General features: G+C 43.9%; 1 protein-coding gene across 1 annotated transcript; it reads right to left on the bottom strand.

Annotated features, from left to right (window-relative positions):
• Nucleotides 1–6138: 6138 nt before the first annotated feature.
• Nucleotides 6139–21042, bottom strand: CLDN11 (claudin 11). The gene is made up of 3 exons (XM_086394079.1): nt 20615–21042; nt 16459–16623; nt 6139–7437 (listed from the first exon to the last, which is right to left on the bottom strand). Exons 1-3 carry the CDS (start codon nt 20841–20843, stop codon nt 7205–7207), a joined length of 627 nt encoding a protein of 208 aa, XP_086250205.1. The 5' UTR covers nt 20844–21042; the 3' UTR covers nt 6139–7204.
• Between the last annotated feature and the right edge of the window lie 2181 nt (nt 21043–23223).

Here is a 23223-nt window from a genome sequence, read left to right as displayed (position 1 = left end):
AGCCAGGAAGAGAGTCCTCCGCAGACACCAGATCTGCCAACACCTTGATCTTGGGTTTTCCTGCCTCCAGAACAGTCTATAGTATTTTGTTGTAGCAGTCCCAACTGACTAAGACAGATGCCTTCCTAAGAGTGTCAGAAGGTATAACACAGGCTACAAGTTTCCCTCAAAATCTACTCTTTTTCTTTTTAGAGACTTACTCAAAAAATTTAACCAGGTACATGGCCAGATGGAAGAAAGGCCAGGGTCAGCTGCATAGCCTCACAGGCCCCACAAGCAGAAGGATTATTAAACCCTGGTTTAATTCTGTGCTGTTGGCATTCTCAATAATTTTTTCATTGAACTTGTGTTTTGTAAGTGAAGTCTAAGGAGACCATGGAGCATGTGTGTGAGGAGAGAAAATACATGCAGTGTATGTGTCCATCACTTCTTACCACTATATCTGCACATAGTGCCCATGATACCCCATGAGCACAGATTTCCCATGGACCCACATGTGTGGAAGGTCAGCAGGACTCAGAAGTTCAGAGGTGAGTGTGTGTTATGCCTGTGGCTGATGATACCACAAGCGATGGTATTAGGAGGTGGGGCCTTTGGGAGGTGTTTAGCTCATGAGGGTGAAGCCCTTATAACAGCATTAGGGCTTTTATAAAGGTGGCCCCACGGAACCACCTCACTCCTTCTGCCACATGAGGACGCAGGGAAAGACGCCAGCTCTGAACCAGGAAGAAGGTCCTCATCAGAAAGCGACCATGTTGGTCTCTTGGTCTTGGACTTCCTAGAACTGTGAGAAATAAATTTCTGTCGTTTATAAGCCCCCAACCTGTGGTATTTTGTTGTAGCAGCCTGAACAGACTAAAACTGAGTAAAGAAGTGCACTGAAAGTCCCCGGAGGACAAACTTACCATTCAAACCACAGCTCTCTTCAAATGTAGAAAGAAGGCAGTGGGTTCTAAGAAACACGAATGACCTTAACCTTGTATTAATAATTCCCTGTATTCACCAACCATTTTACGCTGAAAATGATGACATAGATAGAAAGGGAAAGATAGGTCCCATTCATTTTGGTCCCATTCATTTCATTCCTTCTTACTCTTCAGTAAGCTGAAGGCAGTGTGTTGGCAGAATGGGTGCATATCAAGAAGTAAAAAAAAAAATAAGTGAATTAGTTTTGTGCAATGTTTCCACTATTCTAATGAGTAATACTGAAATGTGTACATGCTACCAAATACAAATTGTGGGATTTTGGTGTTTCCACAGGAAAAAGTGAAACTGTCTTTTATTTGCACTTAAAACAGATTGCACAATTTAAAAAATGGTAAAATTCATGCTTGTAATTTAGTTTTTCTTAGAAAATTTACTTAGAAAAATTTCATTTTTTTTTCACTTAGGACAACATTAAATAGGGGAAAAAAAAAAAGCCACCATGACAGTCAAGAGAGAGACCACAAAAAAAGGAAAAACTATCTGTTTTAAGTAACAACACTTTTTCCCTGTTTTTTTGAAAAAGGAGCTGTTTTCATTTTATACTGGGCTCTACAAATTACATAGCCAATCTTGATTAAAAAAAAAAAAAAACAACTTCCCAGTGTCTCTTGCAGCAACATGTGGCCATGTAACTTATTGCAAGCAGATTCCTGCAGCAGCTTCAGGAAACTATCTTAGGAGATGGTGGGCACGAACCTTTGCCCTTTTCCTTTGATCCTTTCTCCACCTGAAATGTAGATGCTACCATCTTGGACCCCTGGGTTTGGTGAAGCAGTGAGCTGGAAGGATCCAGGATCCCTGAGGGCTTTGTAAAGAAGCACCTAGTTAGCCAAGACTCCACAGTCTTGGCTTGCTAAACTTTTACAGTGTGTGGAATGGATTTCATGAAATGATTCGTGTGATAGTATATGTCTATATTAGTCACTCAACAAATGGCTAGATTTTTATTTTTGTTTGATTTTAGTCAACTAGGAAAAGATATATTATTCTTCATATTTTTCCTGGGAACAGTTCAGCACCTTCTGACCACCTACAAGGCCCAGCTTGGGGATCTCTGCTTCAGGTCTCCACTTTGCTCACTGTACCTGGTTGAGCCTTTTAAGTACGAATCAGTGCCAGCAGATTCTGCTGCCCTGTTGTACTTATCACAATAAAAACTGAGCTCTGTCACCAGGACAGGAAGTTTTTGTTTCTTTTCACTATTTTTTTTAATTTGGTCGCACTGCACAGCATGTGGGATCCTAGTTCCTAGACCAGGAATTGAACCCATACACCTTGCACTGGAAACATTGAATGTTAACCACTGGACTGCCAGGGAAGTCCTTGGAGAGGAAGTTTGTAAAATATTCAAACCAGAGAAGATCGACACCTTCAACTAAATTCCCGCCCTAAAAAATAGCAAGCTTCTCTGTGGAAGGTTTCAGCAAGACTTGGCAGAAGCCTGGACAAGGCCTTCTCTGCCCATTCCTCACTCTTCTGCATATAATCAAGTCAATAGCCTTCAAGGAGTTTGGGAGTTGGCTGACTTTCAACACCCATTTTAAAAATGTATCAAGTTGGGAGAAGATCTGGTCAACATGCCTTTATATATCAAATATTCTGTAAACCCTCATCTTCCATCTGTGCACTAATATGCTTCTGTCAGTATTTTATTTTCCCCTCTCAGTCAGGGTGTACGTTTCCAAAGTCAATTAAAGATGACAATGATTAGAAGATAACAGCATCATTATTCATGGTGCTCCTAACTACATCACTAGGCTACAAGTTAATTGAGGACTGGGATTGACTTTGTGATTCTTTTTTATATCTGGTGGCTAATGCATGGCTGGCACATAACTAGGGCTCATCAAATGCTTGTTTAATTAGTTAACAAATGAATCAACGAATGAATGAAGAAATAAATTTTAGCAGCTGCTCTTAAAATCCATTTTAAGATAACCCAAGTTCTAAGAGTTTGTGAACTGCCTTTTTCTACAGTGTTCAGATTTTTTTAAATGAGTGTCTGTGACTCCGTGTTTGAGTCTAGACCAACAGAATCAGCATTCCCTGAGAGCTGGTTAGATGACAGGGTCCCAGGCCCCACCCTAGACCTGCTGGATCAGAGACTGCATTTTAACAAGACCCCCACATGATCCATGTGCCTCTTACACACAAAGTTGTAAAACAAAGTTGAATATAACTCAATATAACATTTTAATTAAAGAAAGTACCAGACTGTGACAACTAGGTGCTCTTTGCCATTTAGAAGGTCATTTTGTTGTAAAGCATAAGCAGTTCTTACCTTCTACAACCCTACAATCTTATGGTGTCCACGTTTTTCATTTCAACAATGGGGCATGGAGCAGTGACAAGTTCCTCCATCTCCACTCCCTCCTGCTGTCCCGGAGCCACAAAGCCTGAGCTGAGATTCTGCGTGAGGTAGAATAATATAGATTCCTCAAGAGCTGCTATTCAAGCCATAAGCAGCATGTGCCAAAGTTCCACCCACAATTCTGGTTCAGTCTCCTTTAGGCTGCACAGCTGGCTGTCACACACTCTTTTGTGGGGACATCTCAATGGCCGCACTGATGCTGCCTCTGCCCGAGGCCAGCCCTACAGTGGCCTCCCTGTCTTCCCAGCATGTGATGTCATGAGCATGAATGTCCTGCCAAACATTTAAGATGTTGCAGTTCACATTGTGTACATTGTATAGAGAAACACTGACATGCAGATTTGAAATTAAAAAAAAAAAAGAGAGAGAGAGAACCACAGGACAAGATACAACCAAACTTTGTTCTATTGTTATCTCTAACCACCAGTTCAGCACAAATATGTAACTTGTATTGTTAAAGTACACGATCTTCTCTCTCTCTTTTTTTTTTTAAATTTCAAATCTACAGATGCTGTTGTAACTAGCATCTGTAGATGCAGAGATTTCTTGAAACATTCATTCTCTAATTTGGTTTCTATCAAATTCTTGGAAAGTGTGAGCAGAACTGGTTCATTTCAAACTAAAGACCCTCTGCATGTGGTCCCTTCAGAATGGACCGAGGAGTTGGAGGGAAGCTGGGTAAAACAGTCATCTTGTCTCTGAGGACCATCTAAAAGGGATGAGGGAGGGGATCAGCTGCACTACCAAAAGACATGAGAAAGGGGCTCTTGCCTTCACTCTATCAAAGTGTGGCATGGGGATCACCTCTTCAGAATCACTGGGGTGCACAATAGAAGTGCAGGTTCTTGGGTACCAACCCACATCCACTGAGTTGGTGTCCAAAGTGAATCTGAAATTTACCTGACTTTCTATATTGACTGTTATCTTGGAGAACAAAGGCTTTAGAGTTAGACTTGAATCCTGTTTTAGTTCTGTATAAGGGCAATCTGACCTTGACAAATAACCTAAACTCTCTACACCTCCTTTTCCTTATCTATACAACAGGGACTGTGAGAAGGATTAAGTGTACAAAGTTCTTGGAACAAACAGGTCTCAAGAGCAGGTCTTCCCTTTTCCCTATTACTCAGGCAGAGCACTTTGAGTCTGCCATTTCACCTGTGACTGGGGGGCCGCTGTCTTCCCCTGTAGGTGCCAGGTTCTCATGGAGCTCTAATGAGGGCAGCTAAGATCAAGAGTCATCCCTTTAAACATCCCTTAGTTTTGTCACTAAGGCGGAACCTGTTATTCTATAGCTGTGCTCTCCAGTCCAAGAGCCATCAGCCATATGTGGCCACTGAACACTTACAGTGTGGCCAGGACTAATGGAGAGATGCTCTAAGTGTAGAATCCACACTGGAGTGCAAAGACTTAACACAAAAGGAGGAGCATAAAAATGTAATTGATTACATATTGAAACGATAATGCTTTGAATGCACTGGAATAAAATAGAATATATTAAAAATTGATTTCACTTGTTTACATTTAGCTTTTTAATGTGGCTCCTAGGACATTTTAAATTATATATGTGGCTCAGGTTATATTTCTACTGGACAGTGCTGTTCAGGGGCAACAGTGACCCCTCCCCTCCTCCTTCACCCTGATAATATAACCCAACACTGGAGTTATGACCTACAAAATGGGATTCCCTAATGAGGCAATGATCATCCAGGAGACATTGAGGGTGTCTCTTCTCCTGCTGCAGGGGAAAGTGGGGCTCCTGCAGCACAGCCCCTCATGTGAGAAAGCACAGAGCAGCCTTGGGAAGCAGGGAAAGCAGGGAAAGCAGGGAAAGAGGTGTGTGAGTGAGCACAGCCATAAGAGGACACTTCTGATTCTATGAGGAGACAAGGGGTGTGAGACCTACAGTCTTCTGTGTCCACACCCCCTGAGGCCCTCTTGCTCCATTCATGTTCACAGTCATTACACTCTGGCAAGTTTTCATGAGGTAGAGAGGGTCCGGCAATATAATCACAAAACTTGCATTCTTACAAAGCTGTCATAACTGAGCAAATATTTTGGTCAACATGAAGATTATCTTTTCTCCACAAGTTAATTTGGAAATACTTTCCACTAGGTTATAATCTCCTAATGTACACACATCTCTACAAAAATGATTAGTCCAAGTGGATATTTCCAAAGAGGAAATGTTTGCCAACCATTATGCTATCAGCTAATGAAATTAGTATTTTTGGAAAAATACTACCAAAGTAGATTGTAATCTGTTTTTTTCTAACAGCAGACTCATAACTTGACAGACTTTCTGGAATAGAAAACAAACAAAAATCAATTTGCTATATCCAATTTTGTTCAAAATTTCTAAACATCTACATACATATGTTCAAACAAAATGCACTTAGATATTATTACCTGAAGATCCAATAAAAATGAGATTGCTTTATAGTTCCCCTTATACTGAGCCAATTCCTTTACTATGCCTAGAATAGATAAAGGAGTTTGTGTGATACTTGGCACTTGGTATCTGATGGTTGCCTATTTATATGACTTAAAGAAGCCATAATGTCCCTCCTTAAGAGACCTAGAAAGCATCTAAGTTCCCCTTATGACCACATGTAACCATCACGATACAGTGAATAAAATATCTTTTCAATTTTTCAGCATAGGGCAGAAAGACTTACTCTTGAATCCCTGACCAGATTCCCTGTAGATTACTAGTAGAGATCAACGAAAAAGTTTAAATTGATGGATGATACCTCTGGATACAACAGAATATTACAGGCCAGTTTTGCAGACAGTCTGTTATTTTATTGCACAGATTTCACTTAAAGAACAAAATGCACCATCAAGTTTGGAGAGTTTAGGGTCTTGGATACCGGTACACCATCAGTGTTTGCACCCGTAAAGCCAAATTCAACAGTACAATTTATGTTAAACAGTATCACTTCAAGACAGCTCACAGAATGAAAATAGAAAAGGGAGAAAGTTTTTAAAATATGTTATATTGAAGCATATGAAAATGTAGGATTAAAAACTATATCCTACAAACCTGGAAATCAAGAATGTTTTGTGGCATGTCAGTTAGTTATACTCACTTGTACTGTTATTTACGGTAACATTAAAGTCTGTTTGGTTCATTTCCTTCATACTGATGCATTGAGAATTTCAGGAAAACCGTGGTTATAAAAATGAGCAACCTTAAAAAGTATGTACAGATAAATGTAAAATCACAAACTAAAAAATATCCCCACCCCTTGCCCTCACCTTACAAGAGGGAAACTTCCCCATGAAGGGCAAGGTCCACAATGCCCTTCCCTACCCCACCCCACATTCCCTATTCTATCTTTTTCTATTGGTTATAACTAAGTGACCTTGGAGCTGAGAGGAGAGAGGGAACAGAGAGGCATCTCTATGAGGCTCCCATTGTCATCTGTAACAGCTTGAAAGTGTCTTTTCTTTCTTTCCCCACACCCAACGCGGCAATGTTTGCAAGGTATTTGAAATTTAAAGAGAGAGGAAAATTTTTTTCATATATATGTGTGTGTATGTGTATATATACATATATATATACATATATATATGTATGACAAAAGAACGCCCAAGAAAAGAGCTAGTAGTGGGCAAAACCATGGGAAAAAATGTGCGGCATTATCTGAGCTAAACATTTCTTTTAAGGCAACAGAAGGAGAAGGAGATGTTAAGACTACAGAGTGCCAGACAGGATGCTCTTCTAGAACTTTGGCTTTGGAGCCTGGCAGAGGAGTGGGCTTCCCAGCCCCTCACAGTGGCAAGCGAACCTAGGGCCATGGGCCCGGCATCTACAGCACCTCCGTGGGCAGGCTGGCAGCTCTCTTATACATGGGCACTCTTGGCATGAGTAGGGGAACTGGAGCCTGAAGAGTAGTAGAAACGATTTTCCCCGAACGCCTGGGCATCTCCAGCGCAGCAGACGATGACACAGCCCCCCACGAGGCACAGCACGGCACCAATCCAGCCCGCGTACAGGGAGTAGCCAAAGCTCACGATGGTGGTCTCACGGTGGGCGCACACAGGGAACCAGATGGTGGCGACCATGGCACAGAGAGCTGGGGAGACAAGGAGAGGGCTGTGACTGAGGAGCCCCATCACACACCAACAAGACCAGGCTCCCCTTCAGTCCACACACGCACCCCTCTGGCTTCCAACCAACTCCAAAACTCAGTACACTCAGCTCTGCTCCCTTTAGGTCCCAGTCTGAACCTAACAGTTGACAACTATTGAATAAACAGATCAAAATCACGTGCCAAACTGCTAGGTCCTTATTTTTTCAACAGGTGGCAGAAACAAAAGAGGGCTGCTCAGGCTAAGTCACTTCATTTGTGTTCAACTCTGTGAGACCCTGTGGACTGTAGCCTGCCAGGCTCCTGTCCATGGAGTCCTCCAGGTAAGAACACTGGAGTGGGTTGCCATGCCCTTCTCCAGAGGATCTTCCCCAGAAACAAAAAATAAAAGTCCAATGTAAAAACTTAGAAATAAATCATTTAAGCCCAAAAAATATGCATCTGTATTTATTTATATATCTTGACTTTATATACTTACATTTCTATTCTTACACTTACTTAAATGTATTGTAATTATCTCTTTACAACTCTATTTCCCATGCCAAGTTCTGAGATCCTTGAAGGCAGGGCCCATGTCTTATGTTTATAAAGTCAGTGTTTAGCTCAGCACAGAGTACAGAGTGTGTGCTCAATGTATACCAGGTGAATGACTGGATGACCTGAGCCATTCAGAAATGAGAGACAAGATGGTGCCACTTCAATGTCCACTCTTGTTTTCTATTTGGTCAATTCACAGTACAAAGACCTGAAGAAGCTATACAAATTCTCTTGCTGTAGAGAATACTGCCAGACATCAGTGGAGTATCAGCTAGGAGTCTGAGTTTGTATTGTGCTGCTCACAGTCACAAAACCTCCACAAACACACACACATGAACAGTTCCCAGAGTAAAAGAAATTACCCATTCAAGGACTGTGACCCATCACGACAAATGTCATCATCATAAGAAATAGCCTCTGCATCAGTTAGCTTTTCCCCTCCTCCTAAGCAAAGTAACAAAACAGGACAGGCAGGAGCCTAAAAAGATTTTTTAGAAGGTTTTAAACCTCTACACGAGCACTGTCAAATAGGGTAGCTAACAAGCTACATGGGCTATTGAACATTTCTTATGAGGCTATGCTGAGTCACTTCAGGCATGTCCAACTCTGTGCGACCCCATAAACAGCAGCCCACCAGGCTCCCCATCCCTGGGATTCTCCAGGCAAGAACACTGGAGTGGGTTGCCATTTCCTTCTCCAGTGCATGAAAGTGAAAAGTGAAAGTGAAGTGCTCAGTCATGTCTGACTCCTAGCGACCCCATGGACGGCAACCTACCAGGCTCCTCCGTCCGTGGGATTTTCCAGGCAAGCGTACTGGAGTGGGGTGCCATTGCCTTCTCCGTCTTATGAAAACCAAATTCTGAGTTTTCATTAAATTTAAGTGAACACATAGCTAGCGGCTAATGTACTAAGCAACAAAGCTCTAGAAAGTAACTTTATTCTTACTTTGATATCATCTGATTTCTCACGACTACAAGTAGACAGAAATTTTAGGTAAAGCTTTGAGTTGGGGGACTTCCCTGGTGGTCCAGTGGTTAAGAATCCACCCCTCAAGGCAAAGAACTCAAGTTCCATCCCTGGTTGGGGAACTAAGATCTCACATGTTGCGGGGGAACTAAGGCCTGCCCGGCACAATTAGAGAGAAGCCCACCTGCCCACTGCAACTAAGACCTGAGGCAGCCAAATAAATAAACATTTTTTAAAACAAATATTAAAATAAATTTTTTTTAAACTTTAAGTTGGGATGTCACATTAAAGTTAACAGACCAAAATAAAAATGTTTCTAATTGTTAGTCATAAACACTTTGATAAATTCAAGGCAGTCGTTGCACTGTTTGCTACCCAGGGAACTCTTGTCACTTCAGCTTAGCACACTTTTTCCAATTTCTGCTCATACTGAGTAATTTTCTAACTGACCTCTATGCCCACAGAGAAAAAATGTAATTTTTCTTTAATAGCACTCAAATCTTACAGCCTTGTACATTAGATCTAAAGAAAAGATTTTTAAGTCTTACCCATTTGAAAGACCTCTTCGACTATTTCATTGCATTTGTGTAGCTTGTACAATAAGGTTTTGTTGACAACACACTAAGTCCATCCCCACAAGGTGTGTATAGATATACGTAAATAGACGTGATTCATGTCCTAAAAATGTATAGATCCTAAGTGGAAGTCAGAGTAAAGAAGTGAATTTGGAGGCTCTGAATTGCTCCAACTGGCTTTCTAACAGCCTAAATTCACTCTATTAGTTGTGAACTACTCACATATTTAAGGAGTTTATATAGATTATCTAAGATGCTAAAATCTATCCATATGTTAATAACTTCATTTTACTTAAAGAGCAAAGCCCCATCATGTAATATTTTTATATGAGATTGAGAAGATGTATTTTCCTTCCGTGAATAGAGTATACTCAAATAGACCAGCTGATCTGATTGACCAAACCTTCCCTTTCCAGCACAGGGCTTTAAAGATCTATGATGCATTTTTTCTCTTTCTCTGGCCACAGATTCCAAATCTGGCACTCTTGGAGAACTGCTTGGCTATTGTCATCGTTATAATCTAGAGTGTCTGAGCCAGAAGGAATTGCTCTAGATTCTCCACATCAAAAATATGATCCAGCTACACACACTTAAATACCAAAAGGGGGCATTTGTTCTGAGATGGGCAAAAACAGCAATCTAGCAAGGGCTTCCAAACACCCATGCTTGATTAGAGGGAAAAGCTGAACTCCATAGGAAAAAAAACAGATTTGATTCCCAGTTGATGTGGCTCAATCCAATTGATCTTTCCTATAAACAATTAACTGGATTCAAAACAGGTTATGGTTCAAGTAAAGTTTTATATTTTCCAATTATTTACACACACCACACATACACACTCACACACACATACACACACGGGCATTCTTCACATTTCGTTTTAATCTCACTTAACTTCCAGGTTTGGTTTAGATTTTACAGAGTAAGATTTAAATATTGCCTTTAATTTCACTGAATTCTTCCTCTTTTACTAAGCAAAGTAATAAAACTAGGTTATTTTCATATAGGGAAATAATCAGGCTCAACATACCAAAAGTAACCATCAGTCTTGATTTTGAGTGTTAGATTTTGTTAGACTTTATTCCTATAGACTTCACTAGGAAAGGGAAAAATCAGAAAAATGTCTAAAGATTTAAATATGGACTTACAGGACTGGATGAGTGAGTGGGTGGATGGACAGACAAATGGATAGATGAGAGGTAGACCCATTTCTAGTCTATTCTCCACTTCATTCACACCAAAATTGACTTCTAAAATTATAAAACTTTAATGTAACTTTAACACACTCAAAGCTACAAACTCATGATTTACCTCATTAGAGATTTCCTTCTTTTACAATCCATGCAAAACAAGGCAAATGAGCACCAGCAGACCCTTTATTTCCTCATTGATAATTGAACTCTGGGTGGAATTCCTGTGGCTCTCAGAGACCAACCACATCAAAAACCGCTAGAAGATGACAGACCACCACACAACATGAAGGGAATGAGAGGTTCACTGGGAAGAGTGACCTGCAGTTGAACTCACAATGAAGAATGCTTAAAAACTAAAAAAGGGAGAGTTTACTCAATTTGAGCATGGCTTGAAGGGAAAGAAGAATATGTTTTAATCGTAAAGTTAAAAATGCAAGTCATATCATACTCAACTAAAAGATGTGAAATGTTAATTGGCAGTAATTTTTGGCTTTCTTAAAGACATAGAAGGCCTGCTAAGACTTATTTCTACTTGCAGACACATACACACACACGTGCATGCGAACTTGTAATGATTCTCTCCATATTTGAGGAAAATACAATGTTTTTCTTAAAAACCCACAATTACCTATAAAGTAAAGAACATGGAAGGGAATTGTCATTTCTTTTTATGTCATCAGAATTTAAGTCTCTAAAAATAAGACAGGAGAATTTTAACATTCACATTTTTCTGTTTTTCCCCTTCTACCTTCAGAAGATGTAATAGCTAACTGCATAAGAGGAAAAAAATTCTCCCACTTGACGGGGAGTAGAAAGGGAAAATCAGAGATATCATCATCTTAAAAATCAAAAGAAGGACAAGGGGAGAAAAAAACTTCACTTTGTAGATAGAGATTCATCTGGACTCAGTCCTCTCACAAGCAAAATTCCTTGCTCTTCATAAAAGAAAATAGTTTGTCTCTTTTGATAAATTTCAAATCATTTAATATAATCATTTTTTTAGTTGATAGAAAACAGCCTTATTAAAAGTTATCAATGATCTTGATGTAGCCAAACACAGAAAATATTTGGGAAAGCAGTTTTAGAGCAATGAAATGTTAAGTGTAGTTTTTCATCTCTTTGCTGCTAAGTCACTTCAGTCGTGTCCGACTCTGTGCGACACCATAGACGGCAGCCCACCAGGCTCCCCCGTCCCTGGGATTCTCCAGGCAAGAACACTGGAGTGGGTTGCCATGGAGTTAAATAAATGTGATGAAATTAAATAAAATTGGCACAGGTGTTTAGCTTTGGAGGTAACAACCTAGAAAGAGAAGGGCAGATAGACAGAGAAGCCTAGAAAGACAAAAGAGCAGCAGGTCCTGACATTTCTTCCTTCCTCCAATGAACACCTATTTTCAGACTTTGTCACTTTCTATATTAAGCACTGAAAAGACTTTTAAAAGCATCTTTTCTAGATCAAACTAGTATTTTTCATTAAACTCACTTAAATTACCCTGAGTTTCATTAGTAATACCAGGGGGAAAAAATCTTCCTTTATCTGATAACTGGGATTTGCTTCCAAAAAAAAAAGTGTGAAGACTGGGAGAAAAGTAGAAGTACAGAGACGAAGCAAGTTGACTGTGAGTTGATCATTATTGGGAATGAGTTTGGGTTCATGGAGTTCATGATACTAGTCTACTTTTGTGTATGTGTGAAATTTTTCACAATAAAAACTGTTTAAAAATCCCCCTCCAAGTAACATTTTAGGAGGCATTGAACACAGCCTTCTACAATTGATACTATTATATCATACGATCTAACTGGCTATTCACATCAGCTTGTCACAAAGAAGCCAATTAACTCAAGGCGACAAGTAATGAGATTTCTAAGGAGCTGTTGGTTGAAGTCATGTGTACTTTGTTGTTTCTTTATAATTTGAAACCAAAAAATTGGGGTTCTACTTTCTTCACTTGCCATTCTCTAAGTTTTGATTAAAGCAATCAGTGGTGGGACATCACAACGACTTTTACGAATATCTAATATTTACAACAATCATCAAGTCAATGGAATATTTGAGTACATTATTTTCCTAGCCTGTTTTCAACACTTTCCCCTTTATTTCTATTCCACAAACCACTCTTTTTTTTCCTGCACCCTTTAAAAAAAAAAGCTTCATGGTTATTAGTAAAAAAAAATTTTAATCACAAAGTTCCAAGTTAAAAACTTTTTTTCAATACAAATAGGATTCCTGGGGCCATATCTTTTAAAAGGAGGAGAGAAGACAAAGAATTCCACTTAGGAATTCCACTTTCCTTTCCTTCCATTCCCTACCCTGTCTCCCCAAGAAACACCAAAATCAAATACTTTCTAACTTATAGCAACGTGCAGATTAGTCTGAATCAGAACTAAGCTTGAGCATTTTCAGTTGTATAGCTTCCTGTGACTTTTTATAATGGAATAAGCCAAAAACTCAAACCATTAATCCCCACATTCTGGTTTCCACAAAGCAATCAAAGGCAGTATTTCCATTAGACCAGGAAGTGACCTGGTGTCATCGCTCCTTACCAGTTCCACCTGTGGACATGACCCTGCAGAAATTAGACGTGATGGAAGGAATACCCAGTTGCCTTCTAGGCAGCTCCTTTCTAGGTTACCTCTCTATTTCCTCTAACCAACAAAAGCTGCAAAATAGCAACCATTTGTTGACCACTTAGCCAGACACGATGCTAAATAACTTGGATATCTCATTTCACTATTCTTACCAGCCTCAGAAGTAGGCAGTATTGTCCCCATTTTATATAAAGTCTCAGAGACTTTAAGTGACTTTAACTGCCCTCGTTCACAGAGCTAGAAAGCGGCAGGTCTGAGATTTAGTACAGTTGGTCTGACTCCACACGATAAGATGAAGCATCTCAAGGCATAGGTATCACCTGCTTCGGCAGGGCATCTTGAAAAGCCACAGATTAGAATGATATGCATCCTGGATCTGAGGATCCTGATGCTCCTTGAACTACTCATCTGGCTTAAGAAGTCAGCAGCATCAGGCTCCCATTCCTTCCCTCAAAGCAGGAACCAAATCCTCACACCACTGAACTCAGACTCCTGAGAAGATAAGCTGTTGTATCAGAGACATAATTTTTTAAGCTTTCAGAAAAATAAAGGTTTCCAGAGTCAGGAAGGATGGATTTTAATTAATGGTGCTTACAGTCTTCATCCCAAGATTAGCTTTGACTCTGTTCCGGTTCCCAGGTCCCCACACCCCAGTGTGCTTGGTCAGGGACCACATCTCACCTGGACCACTGTCAGTGACCCCAAGGCCCCAGCAGGAGCCCAGTGCCGGCTTCTGCTAGAAGAGCACCAGAAGCCCTTCCCAGCCACACAAAGGGAGGCTTCACTGCCAGCCGGGGAAACAGGGTTCTCGGGCTCCCAGCAGAGAAGACAGGGGAGGCCAGCAGGTGTCACACTTGAGACAATGAGCTTTACATTTCCAGGGTGAGCGAGCTCGGTCCAGTCCAAACAACATCCAACCGAAAGGCAAGGGGTGACCCACTGAGAAGTAAATCCAGACAGGAGCAATCCAAGAGGATGCAGGCACCACTGGAGATGCAAGGAGCAGTGCCCTTGTTCCATCATAGCAGTGATGGGTCAGAAGGGGCAGCCTCCCTGCGGGGTGGGGTGTCCAACCACTCAATGCCCCCGCCATCGGCTCCCTCCAGGCTGCAAACAGGGACTGAGGAGCTCCCACCCCTACCTGCCCACCCACCTCACTCTCCTAAGATTCTGTCTATATCCACCAGCCCACTTGAAAAAGATAAACTGTATATAATTTGACTAGGAAGTTTCGGACAACAGGTTGCTATTTTTTTTAATAGCCATTATCTTCAACTAGGTAATTCAGTGGTTTTCAGGAGAGTTTTAAATACCAATTTGTCTGTATGACGTTGCTTTTATGTCTTTATTTCCTACAAGATTTGGGTTCAGGATATTTTGACGTATTCTCTTTTAATGTGACTCTCATACGGACGACCAGGGTTTCTAAAGATGAACACTCAACACAGTAGACCAATTCTTTGGCTTTGGCATCCTCAGAGTCAAAGAGAGAGCCTTCTGGGGCTTCTGTAACACTGTGAGGAAAGTTACAAACAACCGCAAATGTCTAGGATGAGAAGGGTTTCACCTGGATTCTGCAAAACAGCTTACTTGCAGAACTTTGGTCTACTTACTAGAAAGGGAGTTCAGATACAGAGATCCGACCACCGAAAAGCCTCGCAGGGAAGGACCCTGTGAGTTGGATGAAGCACATGATGCTGACCCACCATGTGTTCCTCATGGCACCCCCACAGAAGTTCTTTGTGGCTGGAACCACAAGGGTCCATGCCCAGATTCTTCTCCCGAAATTATAGAGATTTTCTGGTCTTTTTACTCCTATTCACACATACACAGGCAAGCCCTTCTGAATTCTCCATAGCTTCACAAGTCTCTAAACACCTTTACAATCAAGGGAAATGGCACCCCAATGTCTTATGTCCCCCTCCCCTCACTGGTGACACTGTGGGTGACCATCACTAAATGGCACTGACCCACACAGAACCCTGACTCCCTACCTTGCCCCCTCAGACACCCAGTCTGATACCAGTTTGGGGATGGAAATTTCCTGTCCCCAGGGAACTTAATTTATATCTAACTCATATCCAGACCAATGTCTCTTCACTGATATCTCAGTGCATTTTGCAACAGAGCTACCACTCTTAAAATGCCTATCTTCTATTAAGATTTAGAATGGTGGATATAGCCTTCACAAAAACCAAGAGATGAAATCACTGATGAGAGCAGAGCTATAAGGACCCTCCCTAGGTTGGTAAACCAAGCCCCCAGTGTGCAGGTGTAATCAGGAACACTGAACGAGCACATGTCATGCCCTTGGTCTGGGCTGTCCCTCTCTCCAACCCATGACCTGACCATCTTCTCTCCAACTCTCAAAAGCCATTGCTGGGATCCTCTGTGCTGGGAAACTCCTCCAGTCTGAATTAGATACCTTGCTCTAGGTATGCACAGCCTGTGTACTTTTTATAGGTAAGTATGTCCCATGCTCTATCAAGATGTCCAAGAACACTCAAGGCAGAGGCTGCCTTCTGTTTGCCAATATGCCCAGTGCCTACCATGGTGCCTGGCCCTCAGCAGGTGCTCGATGAAATGTGTACAGAACGAAAGATGGAGTGATTCATCACCTAGTGATCTACTAGTGATCTACCTAGTGATCTACCCTTGACCTCTTACTTTTCTCTTGCCCTTCTTTTCCTCTAGTCTTTCTTTATATGTTAAGTTCTCAATCCTGGTTTCACTTAAGAGCCACCTGGGAAGTTTTCAAAAAAATATCTTTGCCTGCTCGGCTGTCCAGAAATTCTGAGTCAATGGACCTGCAGTGGGACCTGGGCACAGGTGTTTCTGAAAACAGACTCCATGGTGAAGTCTGAATGGAGGGCCAGCCTATAACTCTCTTCTGTCCTCTGGTCTCTCTCTTACATATTCCCTCAAAATCCTTTTTGTTTGTTTTTTCCTATTTTTATGTTCAGTGACTCCCACAGACATCATTTGTCCCTCTGCCTCAACCACCAGGAAACATAAAGGAATACACATGGTGAGGGGCTTTTCCCCAGTGGATTCATATGTCTTCCTGGCCACATCTCTTGAGCAGCAAGACCTGAGATTCTTCAGGTCGGCTCAGAGTGGGCGTGCTTTACAGAAAGCTGTCTTACCCACAAGAATGAGCATGACACCAGCCAGCTGGGCCCGCCTGTACTTGGCCACGCCAGGCTCGTGGCCCATTCGGATGCACGGGAGAACTGTGAGCAGCAGGAGAATAGCCGGCAGACCCAGGACGGAGGCAGCGATCATCAGGGCTCGGCAGGCCTGCACGTAGCCTGGAAACAAGAGCACAGACAGTGGGGTTAGGCCACAGGTCCCCTTGGATCCTGCATCCTGCCTCACAGAATTCAGCACCATCTGCCTGCCTTCCCTTTGTCCCACTGCAGGACTTAAAATATGTTCAGAGGTATCCAAACGCAGTGACAGATGAAAGAGAGGCTGGGGGCAGGAGAGACTGAACAAGGATCCCTGGCTTTAGACTGCTCATCCAAGCTTCCAAGATGAAGGGGCCAAGAGTCCAATTACATCACCTTGTAAAAGATTCAGATTAAAATCTAAATCTTCCAACAAGTCTTCTGCTGTTGATGTGCTCTACCTGGGTTACCTTGGCCAAGTGCCTTGACACTTTCCTCATCTAGAGAGTAAAAATAATAATAGTACCTATGTCTTGCCAATGGAATCTAACTAAGATTCAATTTGTAAATTCATGCAGTGCTCGAACAGTGCCTAGCACAATCTAAGTACTCCAAAAGGGGTCAGCTATTATTACTGGAATTGCTAATATTATTGTGTCAAGGCAGTACTTTTATCCCCAGGTATACTAGGTGATTTTGTCCCTTAACCATGTTTTTTTTAATTCACATTGTGTATAGTGTGTGGCTCTAACTAGACTAAGCAAAGGCAGGGTCATTTTCTTGATTATCGCCTGAGAAGCTGCTATGCTCATGAATCCTGCCCCCCAAAATGGTCAAGCTCCCCCACAGTGCCCTGGACGTACTTCCACAATGGTACATTATCCATAAAGCAATATCTCCAACCCCCTAAGGATTCCTGGAGAACAGACACCTGCCTTGGCCTTCGTGGGTTAACACAGTGGTCACACCAGATGATGCAAACATACAGTTATGAACGATGGAGTTAACAAGTTGAATAGTAACAGTGAAGCAAAACGACCTGCACTTTATACTCTCCAATAAAATGCCAGGTAACTGCTTTATTAAGAAACAGATTAGAATGTGTTCAATGTTTATGTAAAATAAATATGAGAAGATTCTGGGAGAATATGACAGACTTAAATGTACCGTTTCTCACTAAAACACTCCTTCTTTCCAAAAAAGGAGAGGAATGGTATATATGTACTCTTCCTCTTTACTCAGTGGAAAGTAGAGCCAGTGGCCTGGGGGAGGAAGAGTTAATGGCAAAACCAGAAACAAGCCCCAACTTCTGCCTCATGTGCCAGGACCCTGACACCAAACCAGCCTACCTGTGCACCAAGACCCAACTGCAAGAGTGCCTCTTAGCAAGATGTAGCTTGCCAGAATTCAGAGTCCACACCCACTGACGTCACTGACATGAGTTTGAACAAACTCTGGGAGATGGTGAAGGACAGGGAAGCCTGGCCTGCTGTAGTCCATAGGGTCGCAAAGAGTTGGACACAACTGAGCGACTGAACAACAAGAGTCCACAAGGGCACTCTCTCAACCTTGCTCACCTCAGTTTCTTCTGAATTAAGGATAATCAATCAAGTATCTGTTGACTTGAAGACCCCCAGAAAGCAGCTACAGGTGGTCTGAGGCAAGACCTCTGACCACAGGACCGTGCCCCTGTGGCTGAGAACCAGGGCTGGCAAAAAAGAGAGTCAGTCAGCCACCCAGGTTCCAAAGTTTATGACTCAGGCGATCCACAAGCTAGATGCCAAGGCCACATTTCGAATCTAAAGAAGGAGACTGAGATCAGTCCCTGTCTCCACCTAGAGTGTGAGAGAGGGGACCCCAGTAAGAAGGAGTCCCTCCCTGAAACGTACCCCATCTGTGGGATGGTCTGTGTTCTCTGTAAACAAACCACTTGTCACCAAATGCTCAGCAAACTTAATTTCAGGAAAAGGAAACAGAGGGTAATTATTTGCTTCACTCAGATTCTAACAAATACCATGCCCAGCTTTTAATAAAAAAATTAATAAAATCACCATTTATGAAGCCTTTACTACATCTAAGAAGGCTTTTGCATCTCTCATCTCATTTAATCCCCAAAACAATTCTGAAAGATGGAATGAAGAAGACAGCTGGGTTCATAGAGGTTAGTAACTTGTCCCCAGTCACCCAGGTTGTGAGGGCTGGATCCCAGAGTCTGACCCAGATCTACCAACAGCAGCTTTAACTGAAGGCATAGCCACATCTGGGTCCCTGACCTCTGTCATTCTGAAAGTCCAAAATGGAGGGCAGAGCAGGGGAAGATGCAGAAAGGGCAGGATGCTATCTATATCTCTGAGGAATTTAAAATTTGGTAGGAGAACCTGATGCCGGGAAAAGATTAAGCGCAGGAGAAGGGAGTGACAGAGGATGAGATGGTTGGATGGCATCATCAACTCAACAGACGTGAGTCTGAGCAAACTCTGGGAGATGGTGAAGGACAGGGAAGCCAGGCATGCTGCAGTCCATGGGGTCGCAAAGAGTCAGACACAGCTTAGCGACTGAACAACAAAGTAGAACCTGACTCACAAACAATGAGCAAAAAAAGCCCTAAATGTGCACTAACGGGAATAAGAGTCAAATATCACGGCAACAAGGAGGAAGGGATAGATTCCGACTACAGAGACCTGGAAACAGGAAGCACTGAGGTGAGGCTCGAAGAAGGGCAGAGCCTGGAGGTGGGGCAGGGGGGCGGGGCTTCCCTGGTGGCCCAGACTGTAAAGTACCTGCCGGCAATGCAGGAGACTCTGGAGACCCGCGTTCCACCCGGTTGTATTCCCTTGAGAAAATAATGGCTACCCACGCCAGTATTCTTGCCCGGAGAATCACATAAACAGAGGAGCCTGGGAGGCTACGGTCCATGGGGTCGCGAAAAGTCGGACACGACTGAGCGACTTTCAGACACACACACACACACACACACACACTCACACACACAGAGCCTCTAGGAGGGAGGGAGCGAAAGGCTCGTCCAGGGAAGGCAAAAGCCAAAGGATCTCAGGCTGGCGGCCTGGGGCCCCAGTTACTCCGCTCGTTAAAGAAGCCAGGAAAGGCCTTTAGAGGCGCACCATCCTCAAAGGCTAGGGGCACAGAAGGCAGTGGTGCTTTCCCCAGGGCAGGGATAAGCCAAGATTCCAGGCAGAAAACCCATAGGGGCGCCCAAGACCTTGTAAATCACCCAACTGGCTCGAGGTTTAAATCTGAATTGAAACTTGCCCAGAATTTTCACCGGGGCAGCAAGTAAGGATGGGACTCGAGTGGCGTCGGGGAAGGTGGAGACTAGGCAATCTTCCCTCCCCTCCCCACTGTGAGACGCTCCGGGAGAGGAGGGGTCGGCCCGCGGCGGTGCGCCTTTTCCTAGGATGGGTCGGCCCTCCAGCGCACCCGCTCTTCTCTGTCCGACCCCAGGGTGCAGAGACGCGAAGGGGAGTCGCGGCAGGCCCGACTGATATTACTATTACTATTCGAGGGGCAGAGGGTGGGGGAAAAGAGATAGGCCGCGGGGACAGCGGGAACCCTCCGGGCGCAGCTAGGAGGACCTTAACTTGGCCAGGACACCTCGGCCGTCCCACAAGGACTGGGAAACTCAGCCTGGGCCTGTTCCGATCACAGGAATGCTTTTGTTTCTCTCTTTCCTCCTCGCCCCTGTGGGTAGATTCTTACTGGGAAAGCAGGGCGCCTGGGGGAGGTGGGGAGGGGTGGGGGGTGTTGAAGTACTGATCTATCACGGACGGTGGGAGCAGGCAGCGGGTGAGGCGGCGGTAATTAACATGCACGGAGTTCCAACTATGTATCTATATCTCAGTTCATTACCTTCTTGGGGTGATTCGCCAGTGGTCACCACTATCATCCCAAATTTCAGATAAGAAAACTGAGACCGAGAGAAGTTAATCTCAGGGCTGCCTAATTCCTCCTCAACAAAGTGGGACTGAAGATGTCAAAAGGTTCCCCCCAAATCTTCAAGCGCCCAAATATTTCTGTGAAAGTCTCCCAATGCCCCCTCCCGCGTCTGCCCAGAGGGAAAGGGTTTATTCAGGAGAAGCCACTTGAGGGGCATGGAGAAGGGTTCTTATCTTACCCGGCAGGATGAGGATGTCCACCAGGGGCTTGCAGTGGTAAAGCCCCGTAGCCATAACGCAGTCGGCCCACAGCCCCTTGGAGCCCAGCTCGTCCAGCTTGCGGCAGGTGGGGATGGTGTAGCCGCATGTCACCACCCAGTCATTGGTAGACGTGGTGACGATGATGCCGATCCATCCCACGAAGCTCGTGACGAAGCCCACTACCTGCAAGCATGTGGCCACCATCATGGCCAGCCTGGAGTCCCCGCGCCTCGCCCCTCACTAGTTGTGCCCGCGCCTGGGCTGGACGGCGCCTGCCCCTCTCCCGCGCTCTCGAGCCGCTGGCCGGCGACAGCGCGATGCAGGACGCTGGAGGTGGCGGGAGGCCAGGAGACGCTACAAGCCCAGCTGCGCGACGGGCACAAGGCGAGGACAGCAGAGCGGCTGGGCAGCGCGCCCCCGCCCCCCTCTTTAAACCCCGCAGACCAGGCCGGCGAGCTCCAATCCGCGACGGCTCCCCGTCCGCTGGCCAATTGCAGGGCGGGGTCCGGAGTGGGATGTGGAGGGAAGCGGGAGGCGGGGGGCGGCCCGCGGGCGGGCTTCGCACGGTTAGTGTTGGAAATAACAAAGTTTGGTAATAAAATAATTCGAACCACGTCCCAGTGATGGAGAGAGACAAGAGGGCCCGCGTAGAGCGCGAGTTCTATTTTGCTGAGAATTATTTCCCTTCTAGCTGCCCTCTCTCATCTCTATCCCTGGGTCTCCGCTTCGCTCCATCCCTCCTGAGCTTCTCCCTATTCCTTTTCCCCAGCTGAGAGCAGGGACCGTGGGACTCCAGGAGGAGCCCAGTACAGTTCCTCCTCGGCCCATGATGATAACTGATGAGCTAAGAATTGCCCTAAAGAACAGAGGCGAAGCATTCAGCATTATCCTAGTTACTGACAGAAAGAAAATGAACCTCTGCCCGTGGTTAAAAATCATCAGAGGTGGCCATGGCCATCGACATGACAACAAACCATTGTTGCTGTCTCTAGCCACTCACGTTTGTGCAGCTGTGTCACCTACTACGTGTTTGTATTTGTGCTGTGCTTAGTTGCTCAGTCCTCCATGGACTATAGCCCACCTGGCTCCTTTGTCCATGGGGATTCTCCAGGCAAGAACACTGAAGTGGGTTGCCATGCCCTCTTCCAGGGGATCTTCCCAACCCAGGGATGGAACCCAGGGATCAAACCCAGGTCTCCCGCATTGCAGGCGGATTCTTTACCATCTGAGCCACCAGGGAAGCCTGATGCATGTGCTTACGCTAATGTATTTATCTCATTTAAATGGTTGCTACCTTTGTTTAAACATAGGAACAATTTGTCATTTGTCCTAGGAACAATTGTTTATACATGGTACTCATGAAGAGACAGCATGAGAGAGGTTAAGTTGCCCAAGTACAGTAGCAAGGAAGGGATAGATTCCACCCTCCCATCTCAACCCTCCTCACTGACCATTCCTGGGAACCTGTCCTAATTGTCACTTTCTGAAAATTCCTACAGGACTCAAGTGTCTCATTTGTTACCTTAAAAGCTAGGCTGACAGTGCCTTCTCAATGTAAATAAATTAATATCTGTTCTCCACTGAGAATACTACCTAGCCTAGAGCGAGTGCTCTGCAAGTGTAAGCTATCATCATCATCATAATCATTATCACCATCACCTTCATCACCACCACCACCATCACCATCACCTTCATCACCACTACCATCATCACGGTTACCTTCATCACCCACCATTAACATCATCACCATTGCCTTCATCACCACCACCACCATCATCACCATCGCCTTCATCACCACCACCACCATCACCATCACCTTCATCACCACTACCATCATCACGGTTACCTTCATCACCCACCATTAACATCATCACCATTGCCTTCATCACCACCACCACCATCATCACCATCACCTTCATCACCACTACCATCATCACGGTTACCTTCATCACCCACCATTTACATCATCACCATTGCCTTCATCACCACCACCACCATCATCACCGTCGCCTTCATCACCCACCATCAACATCATCAAGCCACCTTCTCACCGTGCATTCGAGGAGACCTATTATATGTACTTTTCTATCATGTAGAGAAGTCCTCCTTGGGCTATATTTACATTAAACAGTTTTAACTCTCTTTCATACATTTGACTTCTTGTATACCTCTATCAACAAGCATGAGATTTAAAGATAAGAAGGATTTCAAGAAACACAAAACTGCCTACTCAACACTCTAAGATATGGATCGTAAGCCACAAGTACTAAGCTTCCCCCTATCTCTGCTGGATGTCAGGGTAAATCACTGTGTTTCCTAGAGAAGACTTGCCTCAAGGAGACCCCAAAGAAATCAAGTGCACAGACAGAAAAGCCTCTGTAATAGATGCCAGAGTGTCAAGTGCAAGAGCTGCAATAATCACCCAAGAGAGCAAGGTGGTTAAGAATGCAGGTCAGGCTGCCTGGTCTCGAATCCTGTCTCCACTCTTTACTAGCTGTGAATTCAAGTTACTTTACTTCTCTGGGCCTCAGTTTTCTCATTCATAAAAAGGGGATTAAGATAGCGCCTAATACATAGGTTCCTTGAT

Source organism: Bos grunniens, chromosome 1 (assembly GCF_055505025.1).
Source record: "Bos grunniens cultivar Pamir isolate PY7600 chromosome 1, Bosgru_T2T1.0, whole genome shotgun sequence".
NCBI lineage: Eukaryota > Metazoa > Chordata > Mammalia > Artiodactyla > Bovidae > Bos > Bos grunniens.
Note: the sequence above shows the minus strand (reverse complement) of the source record. Positions and strands in the feature narration are given on the sequence as shown.

What these genes read in the sequence shown, in the direction of transcription:
- CLDN11 (XM_086394079.1), bottom strand. Translation starts at nt 20,843, where the DNA reads ATGATGGTGGCCACATGCTTGCAGGTAGTGGGCTTCGTCACGAGCTTC. An exon ending in GGACATCCTCATCCTGCCGG is followed by an intron (nt 16,624 to 20,614) that starts GTAAGATAAGAA and finishes TCTTGTTTCCAG; the next exon opens with GCTACGTGCAGGCCTGCCGA. An exon ending in TGTCATGCTCATTCTTGTGG is followed by an intron (nt 7,438 to 16,458) that starts GTAAGACAGCTT and finishes TTGTCTCCCCAG; the next exon opens with CTCTCTGTGCCATGGTCGCC.